This window comes from Megalobrama amblycephala, linkage group LG10, assembly GCF_018812025.1.
Source record: "Megalobrama amblycephala isolate DHTTF-2021 linkage group LG10, ASM1881202v1, whole genome shotgun sequence".
NCBI lineage: Eukaryota > Metazoa > Chordata > Actinopteri > Cypriniformes > Xenocyprididae > Megalobrama > Megalobrama amblycephala.
Window position 1 is genome coordinate 14,101,301 of NC_063053.1, and position 16,651 is coordinate 14,117,951.

At 38.6% G+C, this 16,651-nt stretch overlaps 1 protein-coding gene across 18 annotated transcripts in view; it reads left to right on the plus strand.

The window, feature by feature from the left end:
- camk2g2 (calcium/calmodulin-dependent protein kinase (CaM kinase) II gamma 2) overlaps positions 1 to 16,651 on the plus strand; it is a 70,646-nt gene that overhangs the window by 16,953 nt on the left and 37,042 nt on the right. For all 18 annotated transcript variants that reach the window (XM_048204689.1, XM_048204686.1, XM_048204692.1 and 15 more), the window contains exon 3: positions 15,350 to 15,409. In XM_048204689.1, the coding sequence (XP_048060646.1) occupies positions 15,350 to 15,409 (60 nt within the window). The remainder of the gene's footprint in view (positions 1 to 15,349; positions 15,410 to 16,651) is intronic.

The following is a 16,651-nucleotide window of genomic DNA, read 5'->3' on the forward strand; positions in this document are numbered from 1 at the left end:
GAAGGAAGTAGAGGGATGTAGTCCAAACTGGCCGTTCGATGTAGGCGACTTCTGTTAAATAAAATATCTTGCTTGGCATTGAACTTTGAGCTTTCAAATTTTACAGATTTTATTTATACTCTAACAACAACATTACACACTAACTAAAGTTTGAAACATGGGATCACGAAGAACGGGACCTTTAAAGGGGATGAATTTAGACGCAACTTCTCTGAGAGCGTTTACCATGCTGACAGTCTAACAACATGCTAAAGTATCCACCAATGCAGAAGTAAGGTGTTTTCTCTGAATGTGCGAGACTTCCAATTAGGGCTGGGCGATGTATCGAATGCTTTTGTCACGCGCATTTCTTCAGTAAAGCCGGTTCCCTGATTACCGCTAAATCGCCATCACCTGCTTTCAAATGGAGCGGCATTTAATAGACAGAGCCGTAGATCACTGATAAGCCACGCAATATCGCGTGGCTTATCAGTGAACTACGGCTCTGTCTATTAAATGCCACTCCATTTGAAAGCAGGTGATGGCGATTTAGCGGTAATCAGGGAACCGGCTTTACTGAAGAAATGCGCGTGACAAAAGCATTCGATACATCGCCCAGCCCTACTTCCAATTTATTAGTTGCCATAGGAAAATAACAAAAAGAATGTCAAAGTGCAGTAGACTGTAAAAATGTTTATAATTAAGACAATACATTAAAATAATATGGTAAGAAATACCAGTTTGCTAGTCTGACTTCGTCATACTCATATTCTAGGCAGAATGTGAGTCTGATACTGCTCCATTGCACTTGAATTATGGGGCGTGTCTTAACCGAACCAGTAAAAAAAAAAAAACTCTGCACTCAATTGGATAGACCTACAACCAATCAGAGCAACGCAGTAAGTGACGTATGTTGAACTTGTACTTCAACTTTTGCCGAATCCCGTTGGAAGGACGGCAAACACATCTTTCCCATCGACAAATGCCTTGATTGCGGTTCTTTGTTTGTCTTTTAAAATTAATGTGCTGTCGATTTCTTTTATTACAGACGTGATAGCGGAATCTAAACATCTTACTTCTCCAGCTGCAGTCATCGTTGGTGAAAACCAATTCAACCCAAGCGCTCTTTGATGACGTGGTTGGTTACGTAACCGCAGATAGCCTGTCCATCATCGATTAAAGCCCGCCCTGGCAATTTGATTGGCTCGGCCTTCTGGGAGCCAAGCATAATTACTCCACAATGGATCGAGTCCAGACCGAACTTCCCGTCCAAAAAATGTTGTGGGCGGGGTTCGGGCTGGCACCCAGGCTACCAGTTTGCAATATCAAGCAGCAAAATGAGCTGTTTTGTACAGCTTAAAATAGCCGGAAGCGAATGACACCGGAAGCCAGACATGTTAAATTTACAAATGGCCACGCCTGCTCTTACCTGAAAAATAAGGTGTAGAACATGCTGTTAATTTTTAAAGCACTCTAAACATTAAAGCTAAAACATTAATTAGATAAACTAGGATGTCAGTAATCAAATGCTCAGTTGGTGGACAGCTAGCTAGCTAGTCAGCCATCCTTTGCTACGCCTCTGAATGCTTGGAAAGCTGGCAAACTTGTTTTGCTCAGGTAATTGAATCATCTCTGGGTTGGTCATTCTTTGACCTTAACCTGAAGTTAACAAATCTGCCTTTCCACAACACCAGGCCTTGATCACCCCACTGATAATGCATTGAGTGAACGCAATCCATCGCATACTTACAGAGCTGAGAAAGGAAGCCGGCAGGCTTGGCTTTCTTAGTTTAGCTCATGCCAAGTTAGTAGTGAGTCTGTCGTTTTCTTTTATTCTGAGAAGTTTCAGCTTCATACTGCTGCTGCTGCCTATGTGCTTTATTAATGTGCAGCAGATGAAAGACTCCCTGCCTAACCAATTGAATTAAAAGTAGAATTGTCCATTCTGCCTGTTTATTTCTATTGCATTAATTGTCATCCCCGAAGGAAGACAATTTTTGTTCAGTGTTTTGTTTTGATCAGTGTGGCATCATCATGATTATGATATTGAAGATTATCAAGACCACTAGGATAAAGTAAACATTGTAGGGATTCTACAGTTGCTTTTTCCCTTTTCAAAGTCTCCATTTGTTATGCTTTTGTTTAATATTTAATATCATATTGAAATATTTCTTTCATCCTTTTATCACAAACCTGTATTATTGTCTTTCTTCTGTTGCTGCTTTTTTCTATACAATAAAAGCTTAAAATGACCAGATGTCAGGATTTAAAAAGACAAAAAGTCCCATTGAAGTTTTAATATTGTGCATAAGTCATATGGACTAGTAATTTGAAGCCATGAATGTATGAATATGAATATGTATGAATGGCTGAAAATACTGAACTACAACTATTCAGTGAACAACTTATATTTTTCCCTCACACAACTATTGCATGGATTTATTGGGACTGTTCATCCAAAAATTATTGCTCACCCTCATATTGTTCTAACATAGGTGAATGATCCATTTAAAAGTCCTGTATGGCTTTGACTTTTATGAACGTATGGCATTTACTTCAAATTATAATGCGCAAGCCATATGAACCAATTTTAATTTTTTTTAATAATGCTTAGAACTTGACACTTCCTGTTTTTTTTTCTGGAGCGGTGTGAACAAATAGCTTTTTTTAATGCTCTACAGAAGAAGTTAAGTCATGCAAGTTTGAATGAACAACATGAATGTTAGTACAGAATATCTTGGTCACAGATCTACAACCATACACACATGTTTGGTTAAGCCCAGGAACACACCAAACCGATGCCGACGAACTAGTGGCAATGAAAGCAGATTGCAGGGTTGGCTCACATCGGCAGCGTCTGGGTCAAAGTTGCCCTGACACACCAGACTGACAGCCAACGGCCAAGTAGCATGTCCATTCTGCGTCTGCGTAAGATGAAATGCCTTTCCGTACCAGCAGGTGGCAGTAGCTGAACAGCCAATCAGAATGATCAGATGGTACGATGGGCCGTTGAGCTCAGACGCCGATTCAGCATGTCGAATCGGCCGAAAAAAAGCCGACGAAGACAAACTTCAGGCAACAGTACGGAACAGAAAACTTAGTCGGCCGATTAACAAAAACTGCCTGACGGCCGACCGTCAGCTTGGTATGTTCCGGGCTTTACTAGAGATGCACCAATTGACCAGACATTAATCGGAAATGGGTGGATTTTGCTCCCAACTCGATTGACAGCTGGCCAGTTTTACATTTTATTTTGGCCAATCTCTATTCAGAGGGCTGTTTCATAAAACAAGATTAGAAAACAAGCCAGGCTTATTTTAGTTAGTCAGACTTGTTATCAGAAAATTCTGTTTCATAAAACAAACATAAATTAGTTCAAACTTAGTTACTCTGGCAACTTATGCTGGGAAACTAGCCTGGTCTGGGGCAGGCTAACTGTCAGGCTAAGCTGAGCTCTTCTAACACTGACCAATAGGAACGCAATGATATTACAGCTGACTCTCTCACATACAATTATTTGACTTTATTAACATTTTAACATTAAGCATTTTTTTTATTAAAAGGTAAGTATGATGAACCAAAACATTTAAAGAGAAATAATTTCTTAAAAATTAAGTGTTTTATAGCCCACTGTATCATTCTCAGACTTAATACTGACAACAATGGAACCACTTGGGAGAAAACTGTCAGGAGACATATTTCTTAGCACAAAAGAGGACAGTGGTACAAGAGGATTACCAAATCATTGTTTTAAGTGTGAAAATATAGCAAAAGTAACACAGAAATTCAAAATCATTAGACCTGTGGACAAGGCCCTTGAAACAATCAGATCTTCATATTTAAGCTTTCATATAGTGATGAGTGATTTTTTTTTTTTTTTTTTTTTTTTTTTGCTAGACAAAGAGCAGGAGAAATACCAAGCAACTGTTTCAGCCAGCAAAAGCTATGAAAAGAATGACAGAGTAAGACGCAGCCTGCAGAAGTGACGTGTGGTTGTTGTTCTCACTGGAACTACCCACTGTAGTCAAAGCACAATAAAGTCAGCTAGCCTTTTCCAATGACCGATCGTTTCGCTAGATATTTACTTCTAAAAATCTGAATCGAAATCGGCAATGAAAAATTATGATCGGTGCATCCCTATTTATTACCGTATTACAGAATAGCTGATATAGCTTGTGAATTCATTTAAATGTGAGCCAGTATGTGATGCTAGTGGCTATTGTAACAACCACAATGTGTTTATCTCCTGACAGGATCTTTGTTTCCTTATCAGTAGAAAACAGATGTCAGAAATGCATCACAATCTTTCACAAATAATTTCATCACAGTTTAACAACAACATGTAGTACATCTGTCAAACAAGCTGTGTCTCCTGGTGTGCGCGGAGCGGTGAAGAACACTGACTGCACTTAGTCCTGCGACATGCAACAGCTGCAGCCGGTATGACGCAGCGAGTGTCTGTGATCAGAGGGGGCTTGCTCCCATAATCACATACACGAGCAAATGTGATAGCCAGTAGATTTTGCTGTGTATATGTGAATTTTCATGCATATATCTATGGCGAGTGTGAATTATTACAGAAAGTGAGTGTTTTGACACTGTTATCAATTGTTTGTTTGTTCACAATCTTTGTTTGACATTATCCAGTTATTTTCAAGTGGACCGTAGGCCTCAAGAGCACACAAACTGTTTGGCTTTTCCATTAGCTGTAGAAAAAGCGCCACACACACCTCCTGAGACAGATTGAATGATAGAGAGAAGTGGAGGAAAGCATATGGGTGGAAAGAGAGCTCAATGAGGAGGAAAGAGAAGTCGGGTGAGTGTTACCATGGTGGCAGGAGAGGATATAATGTTATAATAAACGTGTGTGAGTGTGTGTATACAGACAGGTGCTCATCCACGTCCCCCTGCAGTTGTCTGTGTAAGTAAAACTCTGCGCAGCAGATTAATCATGTGATGGTGAGGGATCAGACATCCCTGCCACAGCACCTTAAGCTGTTTTTAAAAGTGACAGGCCCTACCTCCTCAGTTTGTGGGAGTGTGCGCTACCTAGAGGACATCAGATTGACAAGGCTGCCTGTCTGTCTTGTATTTGCAGGCATTCAATTTGATGGGCAGGCTGAGATGTGGTGGTTTCTCATGCTTTGGATATTGAGAGCTGTTTTTGGTTGGTTGTTCTGCCAGTACGAAGCCTCGTTGGTATGAGCTGAAGAACCAAAGCGAGCTGCTTTCCTGCATTAGCGGAGTGTCTGTCTCACTGGAGTCATTTTTATTTGCTCTCTGACGGCTTGGCTCACAGCTCACTTGTGTGAACGTTACTTGCGTTGAACTAGCGATAAAGTGTCTTAGAGGCCTGGATTTCATTAAAAAACACACATATACACAAGGTTTTCCTTTCTTTTCTTTCTCCCTTATATATTTACACACATTCCTCTAACACACACACACACACACACACACATTTCCCCTCAGGCTTTGCTGCTGTTGGAGGACCTGTTTCATTCTGCATCCACTGCATTAATAAGAGGCGACTGGATCTGGTTCTAGGTGGAAGCGATTTTCCACTGACTGTCCCTTCCAGCAGTGTCACCCTGTCCAAATCACTCTGTTTACCCAAGAGAAACAACTGTCTCTCACACCCTCTTCTGCCCTCACTGACTTCACACTTTGCAATCTTCCGAAACATCCTTGCGAATACTAGAACGATCAATATTATTCTACATATACAGTCTTCAAAATTTATTCAGACCCCTTGAACATTTCATTCGTTATTAGTTTATTCACTGTAGTTAAAATAAATAGTAATAAAATATGACATGATCTCAGAGTTAAACTGTGTCAGAAAAAAATAATCTTAATTGTGTCAGATAACATTTAAGCAAAACATGGTGAGGTCAAAGTGTCTAAATCATTTTTGGTTCCAGATTTTTATCAATTTTACTGGTAGTCCACTGTATGAAGAAGTTTTGGGTATAATTTTGCTATCCTCACTTACATAAATGAACTATAGTGTCCTGCACCCACTAGTAAAATTATATCCAAAATAAAAGTGTGTGTGTATATATATATATATATATATATATATATATATATATATATATATATATATATATATATATATATATATATATATATATATATATATCTAGGCATACAATAATAAGCGATCATTTTCCTACATATATTTTTAATTTTGTGTCTGGGATGAGCTTGATATGTCACTGTTGACATACCAAGCGAGAGAACATATCAAGTGAGAGAGCTCTGAGAACTTGCTGTGTCATAGCTGAACCGGCTGTTTGAGAGAGAATCTAAGTACTGGAGTCCATTAGTTCATAATTAATCAACTGATATTTTGGCCATTTTGAGATTATCAACCACTGCTAGTTCCCATTTGTCTGATTGACAGAAGTGGTCAGTCATGATTCTGCCTGAAGTCAGTTCTAGAATTATCTGATAGCCGTGTCAATGAACAATGCACATTTTATATATATATTTTTTAAATTTGTAAATATTATAAAATAAGTGTTTGTTATTTTATGTTTCATCATTTCTGTCAATTGTATCTTATTTCCAAACTTGATGTCTGGATTTATTTGATCGAAAAATACAGAACAGTAATATTGTGAAATATTATTACATTTTAATATAACTATTTCTGTTTTCTTTTCTATTTTAATCATTTTAAAATGTAATGTATTCCTGTGATGGCAAAGCTGAATTTTCAGCATCATTACTCCAGTCTTCAGTGTCACATGATCCTTCAGAAATCATTCTGATATGCTGATTTGGTACTCAGGAAAAAGTTACTTATCAATGTCGAAAACAGTTTGCTGCTTAATATCTTTGGAAACCGTGATGTGAATTTTCTTTTTTTTTTTCTTTTTTTTTTCTTTCAGGATTCTTTGAAAAGTTCAAAGTATATATATATATATATATATAATATTAGTGTGATTAGTATCTGAACTTGGTCTTTGTACAATATTAAATAGACGTATGGTGTTGCCTGGACTTGGCATTCAAAAGGTTGCAGGTTGAAACCCTGTAAGGAGCACACCATGAGTTATCACACTTGATGACCTTGAGCAAAACACTTAAGTCCAGGTTGTTCAGTGACATTCTCACTGCAATGAGGGTACTGTAATTCACTTTTGGATAAAACTATCTGCTGAATGACCACTACTGACATAGATAAAGTATCTCACACAAGTGAGTACACCCCTCACATTTTTGTGAATATTTTATTATATCTTTTCATGTGACAACACTGAAGAAATGACACTTTGCTACAATATAAAATAGTGAGTGTACAGCTTGTATAGCAGTGTAAATTTGCTGTCCCCTCAAAATAACTCAACACACAGCCATTAATGTCTAAACCACTTGCCACAAAAGTGAGTGCACCCCTAAGTAAAAATGTCCAAATTGGGCCCAATTAGCCATTTTCTCTCCTCGGTGTCATGTGACTCTTTAGTGTTACAGGGTCTCAGGTGTGTTAAATTTGGTGTTATCGCTCTCACTCTCTCATACTTGTCACTGGAAGTTCAACATGGCACCTCATGGCAAAGAACTCTCTGAGTATCTGAAAAAAAGAATTGTTGCTCTATATAAAGATGGCATAGGCTATAAGAAGATTGCCAAGACCCTGAAACTGAGCTGCAGCACGATGGCCAAGACCAAACAGCGGTTTAACAGGACAGGTTCCGCTCAGAGCAGGCTTTGCCATGGTCGACCAAAGAAGTTGAGTGCACGTGCTCAGCGTCATATCCAGAGGTTGTGTTTGGGAAAGAGACGTATGAGTGCTGCCAGCATTGCTGCAGAGGTTGAAGGGGTGGGGGGGTGGGGGTCAGCCTGTCAGTGCTCAGATACCATACGCTGCCTCAAAGTGGTCTGCATGGCTGTCATCCCAGAAGGAAGCCTCTTCTAAAGATGATGCACAAGAAAGCCCGCAAACAGTTTGCTGAAGACAAGCAGACTAAGGACATGGATTACTGGAACCATGTCCTGTGGTCTGATGAGACCAAGATAAACTTACTTAGTTCAGATGGTGTCAAGCGTGTGTGGCGGCAACCAGGTGAGAAGTACAAAGACAAGTTTGTCTTGCCTACAGGCAAGCATGGTGGTGGGAGTGTCATGGTCTGGGGCTGCATGAGTGCTGCTGGCACTGGGGAGCTACAGTTCATTGAGGGAACCATGAATGCCAACCAGTACTGTGACATACTGAAGCAGAGCATGATCTCCCATGAAAATGAGAATGTGGGGCATCCTCAAATGGAAGGTGGAGGAGCACAAGATCTCTAACATCCACCAGTTCCATGATGTTGTCATGGAGGAGTGGAAGAGGACTCCAGTGGCAACCTGTGAAGCTCTGGTGAACTCCATACCCAAGAAGGGTTAAGGCAGTGCTGGAAAATAATGGTGGCCACACAAAATATTGACACTTTGGGCCCATTTTGGACATTTTCACTTAGGGGTGTACTCACATTTGTGGCCAGCGGTTTAGACATTAATGGCTGTGTGTTGAGTTATTTTGAGGGGACAGCAAATTTACACTGTTATACAAGCTGTACACTCACTATTTTATATTGTAGCAAAGTGTCATTTCTTCAGTGTTGTCACATGAAAAGATATAATAAAATATTTACAAAAATGTGAGGGGTGTACTCACTTCTGTGAGATACTGTATCTACGCTTATGAATCACTGCTGTTGGAAAATTGCAGAATAGCAGCTGCTGAGCTACATTTGCATTTCCTGAAGGAAATGCCAGTGCTTGCAAGACAGCAAAAGAATAGTAAGCAAGAGAACATCAGGAAAGGGATAGCAGTACATGTCATAGCCAGGGTTGTGACAAATGAGTCAAGATGATGATAACACTTCACCGTGTTGTCTGTCGTCACGTAAAAACAACTGACCAGCGAAAAAAGTAAAGGAAGGGATGGAGAGCGAGACGGCAGTCAGTAGTCTTCGCCTGTGATTTGTAAACCGTGAGGACACTAAGGTCAGTGTTGATGAGTCAACAGAGGATGAAAAATAAAGCAAGCAGACAGAATAAGTGGAAAGGCCACAACAAGGGCACGTCTCTCGAGTGCAGAGGAAAGGGGGGCTGTGCACCATGGAGATGTGAGATGATTTTTAGAGAGAAGAATTAGCAAAAAAGGAGTAATTAGCTATTGTTGTCATTGTACAAAAAATTTTAACCTGTTATATGGAATATACTCTACCGTTTTCTGTTTTTAATATATGTGATGGCAAAGCTGAATTTTCAGCAGCCATTACTCCAATAAAAAAAAATCTTGCTGACTCCAGACTTTTGAACAGTGGTGTATATACTTTTATTAAATTATTTAATAAATTGTGATTTTTGTTTTACTGACAGCAAGAAAAAAAACAATATTTATCTCATGATTTCTGACCTGTTGGTGAATCTGAATATTAAAAAAAATTGTTAAACATATTTCATTAATATCTTGAGTGCAAATGGTTACTTGGAGGCCACCACAGAAACTTTCCACAGGAACTAGGGACTTTGGGGTGGTACTCTGTGTGTTTCGACCACAGGGACCAGGGTCTAAATGAAGTTCCAAATGAAAAATTTCCCCCTCAGAAAGTCCCTGTTTGCAAGGTAGTTTTTTTAGTAGTAGAGTTCTTGCAGCATTTTGATTGGTTGACTCTATGCAGCATTTTATTTCAACCACCTTTTTTAAAAAGTCTGTTGCAGTGTGTGCAGTAAGATTTGTTTGCTATTCGAATCAACAATGGAGTTTAAAAACTAAAACCGATGGATCGACGACGAGGTTCAGGCTTTATTAAGCTTAGATGTGGAGGATGAAATTCAGAGGAAACTGGAAAGTGGCGTGCAGTCCTACGTCACTTGCCTAATCTTCACGGCACTTTAGACCACGACGGAAACGCAGATACCAACAGGTCTGGGGGAAAAAGTTTGTGGAAAAAAAGTTCCTGGGACAATTTTTTCAGTGTAATTTCAGTGGAAAAGCTGCTTATGACAGATAAAAATACACTTTATTAATTATTTTTACCTACCAAATGTTTTGCTGTTTTTTTTTTTTGTTTGTTTTTTTTTTGTCAGGAGCATTGTGTTGTTAAGATGCTGTATGAAGGGGAAAATAGCCCAGCATATTAGATATGTAATTTTGCGCGTCACTCGTTTATGAGTAGGTTGTATGTTTATGTATGTTTCTATATGGCTGAAGTTTATCTAATGTGTCTTGTTTGATCAGGGTATCAGTTGTATGTTTAGGATCGCCATTGCTATGATAAATGCAAAATATTGGAAATCTACCCATGCCGGGAGAGGAGACCTGATCCTACCCCAGACGCCATGCGCTGATGTCTTTCCTGGGGTGACCGGTATTTTCTCCTGAGATTCACCTGCTGGGAAATGACCTCGTACAACCCGGGGTTCTTTACTCGCAGATTTAATTTTTAACATCACTTGAGCTCTTTCATCTGTCTTGATGCTGACCTGAGAAGAATGTGAACACAATTCTTAACAACAGTCTCTGCATGTGTCTCTCTTCCCAGAGCTCTGTGTAGAGCACAATAGCTCACCTTTTAGCTCATGCAGGTGTGTATTTGTAACCGTCTGGGACATGATAACCTGTAAAACCCAGTCTATAATGTCAGAGTGACCCTACTGTCTGTTCAGAGTCTGGGCTAACAAGTGCCGATACATACAGTCTCGTGTCCTATGATGTGAGGGGATCTGTGATAGCAGGAGCAGCTTGCGCATATGTGTGCACATTTGCTCAATGTGTTTTTCAGAGCTGTAGGACTCAACTAAATTAAATTAAGCCAATTCATTTTACTGTGTAGCATCTGTTTGCAAATCCAGAACAGAAATGAGACTTATAGTGCCTATTACAAAATAAGGTACTGCGGTTGTACCGTGGTGTATGGTGATTATTTAGATGCATACAATGGAGTGAATGTATTACCATGATACCAATTACTTTGTGTTGTATTGTAACTGTAAAAGCAGTAATGCATCTGGCAGCAGGTTTCCTTCCTCTTTGCACTTTCTTTGCCTAATTCTACATATGTGTTTCTCTGCACTGAGAGCTTGACCACAGAGATTTACACTCTCTCGTGGGTGTATTTGAGGTGACTGGTCCATGATGCATCTGTTCATACTTGTGCTGAAGTGTTATTTCTCTCTTGTCATTTATAGACATGAAAGCAAAAAAATTGATTTGACTTGACGTTTTTATTGTTTAAGGAACCTGGAAAGAGCACCTGCAAACATTCATAAACAGCTCCAGATGTGCTTTAAAAACGAATCTATATTTATGGTACATTATAAAACACAGTTCTGATTTGGATGAGCCATGTTGCTGTCGTAAAAGTTGATAAACAGCTTGAATGTTACTGCACATTCAATATTAATGTGTGAGATTCTTTGTTGCTTGCCAGGCATAAACAGCCTACAGCTAGACCAATGAACTATATTAATTTTTGGACATTTTTTCTGATTATTACTCTACAGTTGTCAGCAGTTTAAAAAAAAGAAAAAAAGAAATTAATACTTTTATTCATCAAGGATACATTAAATTGAACAAAATTGACAGTAAAGACATTTTATAATGATACAAAAGGTTTATATCCAATAAATTGTTCTTTTGAACTTTTATTTATGAAAGAATCCTAAGAAGAAGAAGAAAAAAAGATTTTCACCAGCTGTGCAACTGTTTTCTATGGAGCCCCTAAAGGGACCTTTGCAAAAAAAAAAAAAATTGACAGTTTCGCGTGCGCACAAGAAATGTATTGCTCAAAATTATGCACAAAATGCAAGTATGGATGTGCATAAATTAATAACTATCTATTTGCTGAAATGTGGCTTTCGTAGGGCAGTTTATATCACGGCCTTATGTCTGCTTTAAAGCATTCTCTGTGACGGCCAGGGAACTGCGATATGAATAGCTGTGTGCATTGTTCTTTTTGCCAAGTTAAAAAAAAAAATAAGGCTGATACAGTAAAAAGTGCTCAAAATGTGGCTTTCGTTAGGGAAGTGCGTCATATTTCAAGGACTTATGTCCATTTTAATGTATTTAACTCTGTGGCATCCAAGAATCGCGCTGGGAAATGGGCTCAGTGTGCATTGTCATAATGCCACGTTTAATGGTTCATGAAAAAACATTGATACAGTAAAAATGATGAAACTTTGTATTTCGTTAGGGCAGTAGGCCATATTTATATTGTCCCATATTAAAAAATGATGGAACTGTTAAATGTAGGCGTACTAAAATTTCATATTTCACAAGATCAAACGGCCCTTTATTAAACCACTTTGTCGGATTTAACACATCCTTACAGGTGGCAGAGAAATGCTTATTTTCTTTATTCAGTTCTAACAGCGCTTATTGCGAGCAGAGCCACTGACATAAAGGACTTGGATATAAAGGAAGGCACATGTTTAATTAAAACGAATAATAAGCTGGATTCATCCTAGACGAACTGGTCTAAGAAAGCCAGATTTTGAGCAAATACAGCTGTATTAGTTCATGTGCATCCACTCTCATTTTCTCTTTAATTTCCATGATCTTTATTAGTTCATGTGCATACTCTGGCTTTATTCATAGGCAGTGACGCACAAATGAAATAGGTTATAGTATACACAAACCGGAAATTGTAACGCGTGCATACGCGAAAGTTTCAAATTTTTTATTTTTTTTTGCAAAGGTCCCTTTAGGGGCTCCATAGTTTTCAACATTGATAAAAAAAAATAAGAAATGTTTCTGAGCAGCAAATCAGCATATTAGAATGATTTCTGAAGAATCATGTGACTGAAGACTGGAGTAATGATGGCGAAAAATCAACTTTGCAATCACAGAAATAAATTACATTTTAAAATAATGAAAATATATTACAATATTACTGTATTATAGAACAATATGTATTAGTATAAAAGCAATATTTCACAGTATTACTATTTATAGTATATTTTTGCTCAAATAAATGGAGGCTTGGTGAAACTTATCAACCCTTACCAATCCCAAACTTTAAAAAAATAATGGTTTCAAATTTTATTTTTACTGACCGTTTGCTGAAACAGGGAAAAAAAAATGTTCCTTCCTGCTATCTATTGGATTTTTTTTTTTTAAACACACATTTGCTGTTCTAGAATCAGTTCTTCATATCCCGTCATGCTTATTGTCATCAAAGGTTTATGCTGATCCAATCTCAGGACTGTTTATACCTGTTCATGTTTCATTTAACTGTTCATAGCAGTCATTTTCGTGCTCCTGCTTTCTGAATGTCTCTCTATATCTCTCTCTCCGTCTGAGTGTCCATGACATCATGGACCCGACCGCACAGTGAGAAAGCAGCACTTAGCCCAATTGGATTTTAGAGATGGTCACTGAACAACACATCATTTATTTATCTCTTCAGTAATGGGATAAAAAGAAAGAATACGAGAGAGCGCACAAAAGGAGGAGCGTGAGTGGAAATAAAGGAGGGAAAAAGCCACTCAAAGCCATTTCTCTTTCTAGAAGCCTTTATCAGTTGTATCAGATCACAGCCATCACTGGATCTGTGTTTATTCCACTTCAAGCTTGATTTATAATGCAGAGGATAAATTGCAAGTGGAAGGTGCAGCAAATGATAAAAACAAAACGTTTTATTACACATACTCAGAGCGCATAGTTTATGTGTGTGTTTGTTTTCTCTGCAGTCACTGCATGCCAGCAGTCGTCGTACAGCCGTCTCTCACGCTCAGCCTTCAGATTAACTGTTCTGTAGGGAGCCGAATATTAAATGTTCTGCATTAATTCTGTTAGGTAATAAAGACATCTGCTGCTGTAAACTGAACGCACACACGCATCTCTCACAGCGGTCACCGTTCGTTCTTTCAGAGCGATGTTTATTAGGTCGCACTTCTCAGAAAAGCTTTAAGCTACCCATGATCCTACACCCACATGTATTTCTACAAATATGATGAAAACATCATCACTTAAAGTCTGAAACCTGTGTGTGTGTGTTCATGAGAAGTACTGTGAATGCTAAGGCTGTGTGATGGTAGTGTGGTGGTGATGGTTTTTAGATGAATATTTGATACTTTAAGATTGAAGCTGATGTCATTTCTGAGAATCATGCTTTTTGGGGCTGTCAGAGGGATTGAAGTCTTTCTGAGTAGACGATCCACATCCACATGCGGTTAGGACTTATGAAGGCCTCCCACAGGAACATAGCAACACACATACATAAACACCCTGGGACATTTATACTTTTTCAGTGTTATTATTATATTTTGTAATATTTTCTTTAGTTTGAGGTTTGGCTCATTTTAGACGAGTAGCGCACACCTGGCATCGTGTGATCTTGGACTTAGGATATGTTATGCGAAAGAGCGGTGTGTGTTTATGTGAGACTGATCTGACCCAGCAGGAGTGCCTGCATTGAGTTCATGATTTGAATTCCTACCAGTGGATCCCTGCTGCTGCAGATGACTGTGTGTTTGAATGCACATGTGCATTCTTTTTAGGGTGTTATCTGGCGTCATGCAGACAACTCTAGTTAAGATGCTTGACATGTTTTTTGTCAATAACTCCTTTGATTGAGTATACACAACACCAAATGCCAACAGCCCTGCATTAAAAACTCTGCTTTTCCATGCCGACACATAGACAAGAGAACAAAAACCCTCTCTTTATATCACATGATCACTTCTCTACCATGAATAGTGGTTTGTAACATTATTGTATATGGGCTGGGAGACCTATGTATTATGTATTTACGCTGCTGAAGCAGTTTGTTTGTGTGTCTGTTAGATTTCCCTCCCATAAAAATCTTCATAGGTTTCCCAAAGAGGCTATGACCTCATATCCTTTTAGAGATCGATGCTCGTTATTTCAGGATGGGCAGTTATATTAATCTTGGCTGCTTTCTTTATTGAGTGGACATCTTTACTTCATGCACACAGTCATTAACTAGATTCTAATAATAGGGCAGTATGCCTGATGTGTCACTAAAAGGTTGCATTGACTGTATCACAGGCCCTGTTTACACATGGGATTGATATCCATTCTCAGTTTGAATTTGATCACATCGGTCTTTTCCATATAATGAATGTAAATTTGTATGAGAAACAGACAGAAATTAACGATTAAAAAAAAAAAAAAAATTAATACTAAAATGAATTTAATGTTACAAAATATTTATATTTTTAAAAATACTGTTATTTTGACTTTTCTATTCATCAAATAATCACGAAAATCACTGTTTCCACAAAAATATTAAGCAGCATAACTGTTGATAATAAGAAATGTTTCTTGAGCAGCGATGCAGTTTTAAATGCAGCCTTGGTGAGCACAAGTGCTGAATAAATTGTTCTCTCTGTGTCTAATCCTCAGATCATCAGAAGCTGGAGAGAGAGGCCCGGATCTGCCGTCTGCTCAAACACCCCAACATAGGTGAGTCTCAACAACATACTTGTGTTCAATATGCTCATTACAGGGGGTACAGAGTCGAGTCTGGCATGCAACATCTCCTGATCCCTTTCTCCCCTCAATAATCAAGAATAATGGTGTGTGTGTGTGTGTGTGTGTGTGTGTGTGTGTGTGTGTGTGTGTGTGTGTGTGTGTGTGTGTGTGTGTGTGTGTGTGTGTGTGTGTGTGTGTGTGTGTACACAGTGAGACATACTGTACAAATATGCTTCACAGTCAACACAAGATTATTTGCATGGAATGAGAAAGGATGTGGCTGACACGACAGATCACACAGACAAAATCTCCAGCTCATGCAAAATCATGGAAATAGCTAAGGCATCGTCCCTTCAGGCTCACTTCAGTGTGTGTGAACAGCTGAGTAATGTGGAAAGATGTTTCAGCAGGGTGACATAGAGCACTGAGGTAATCACCAGGTGCAAAAAAGTCAGTTAGAAAGTATCTGCGAATTCAAGATCAAGATTTTGGGGCATTTTGAAGAAGCTATGAAGACTTGAAGGAATACAATAGGATTTAAAACAAGAGGGTTGGAACTGTTTGAGAAAATATCCTTTAACCATGTTTAAATGATACACACCAGACTTATTTAACAGGGAAATTCACCTAGAAGTTGCAATTTTGTCAACATTTACCTTCTTTCATGTTATATTATTTTCTTACTTCCATTAAACACAAAAAAGGTGTTAGACACAATGTTCAAGCTGCCCCTTTTCATACAAAAACAATTTAAACTCCAAAAAGGACAGAGATGCCACATAAAATGAGTCCATATGACTTTGGCTATTCAAAGTTTTCTGAAGCCATACTATACCTTTATGTAAGGGACAATCTGAAATGTGTGTCATTGTGCATTGATAATCATTCTTGATATACACAGTCATCGCTTGATGTCTCCTTTTTTGTTTTTTTGTAGCCCTCATTTTTCTTCTTTCTAGGAAGCGTCTTCCCTCCCACCCTCTTATCTCATCTCTCCTCTCTTGCTTTTCTCTTTCTCTTGTATTCCCTCCCTTCCGTTCCCAGCGGCCTAAATCTGTCTTTTGTACCTTTTACTGTTTAGCTGACTTAAACGGCCCTTTCTTTCTCTTTCTCTCTCTTTCTCACTCTCTCAAAGGACCAGGTTGTCATGTTTTCTGCATGGACTGCCAATAAACTCCTAACAAAAAGAGCAATCAAGTGTGTATATGGAAGAGAGAGAGAAAGGGAGCATGC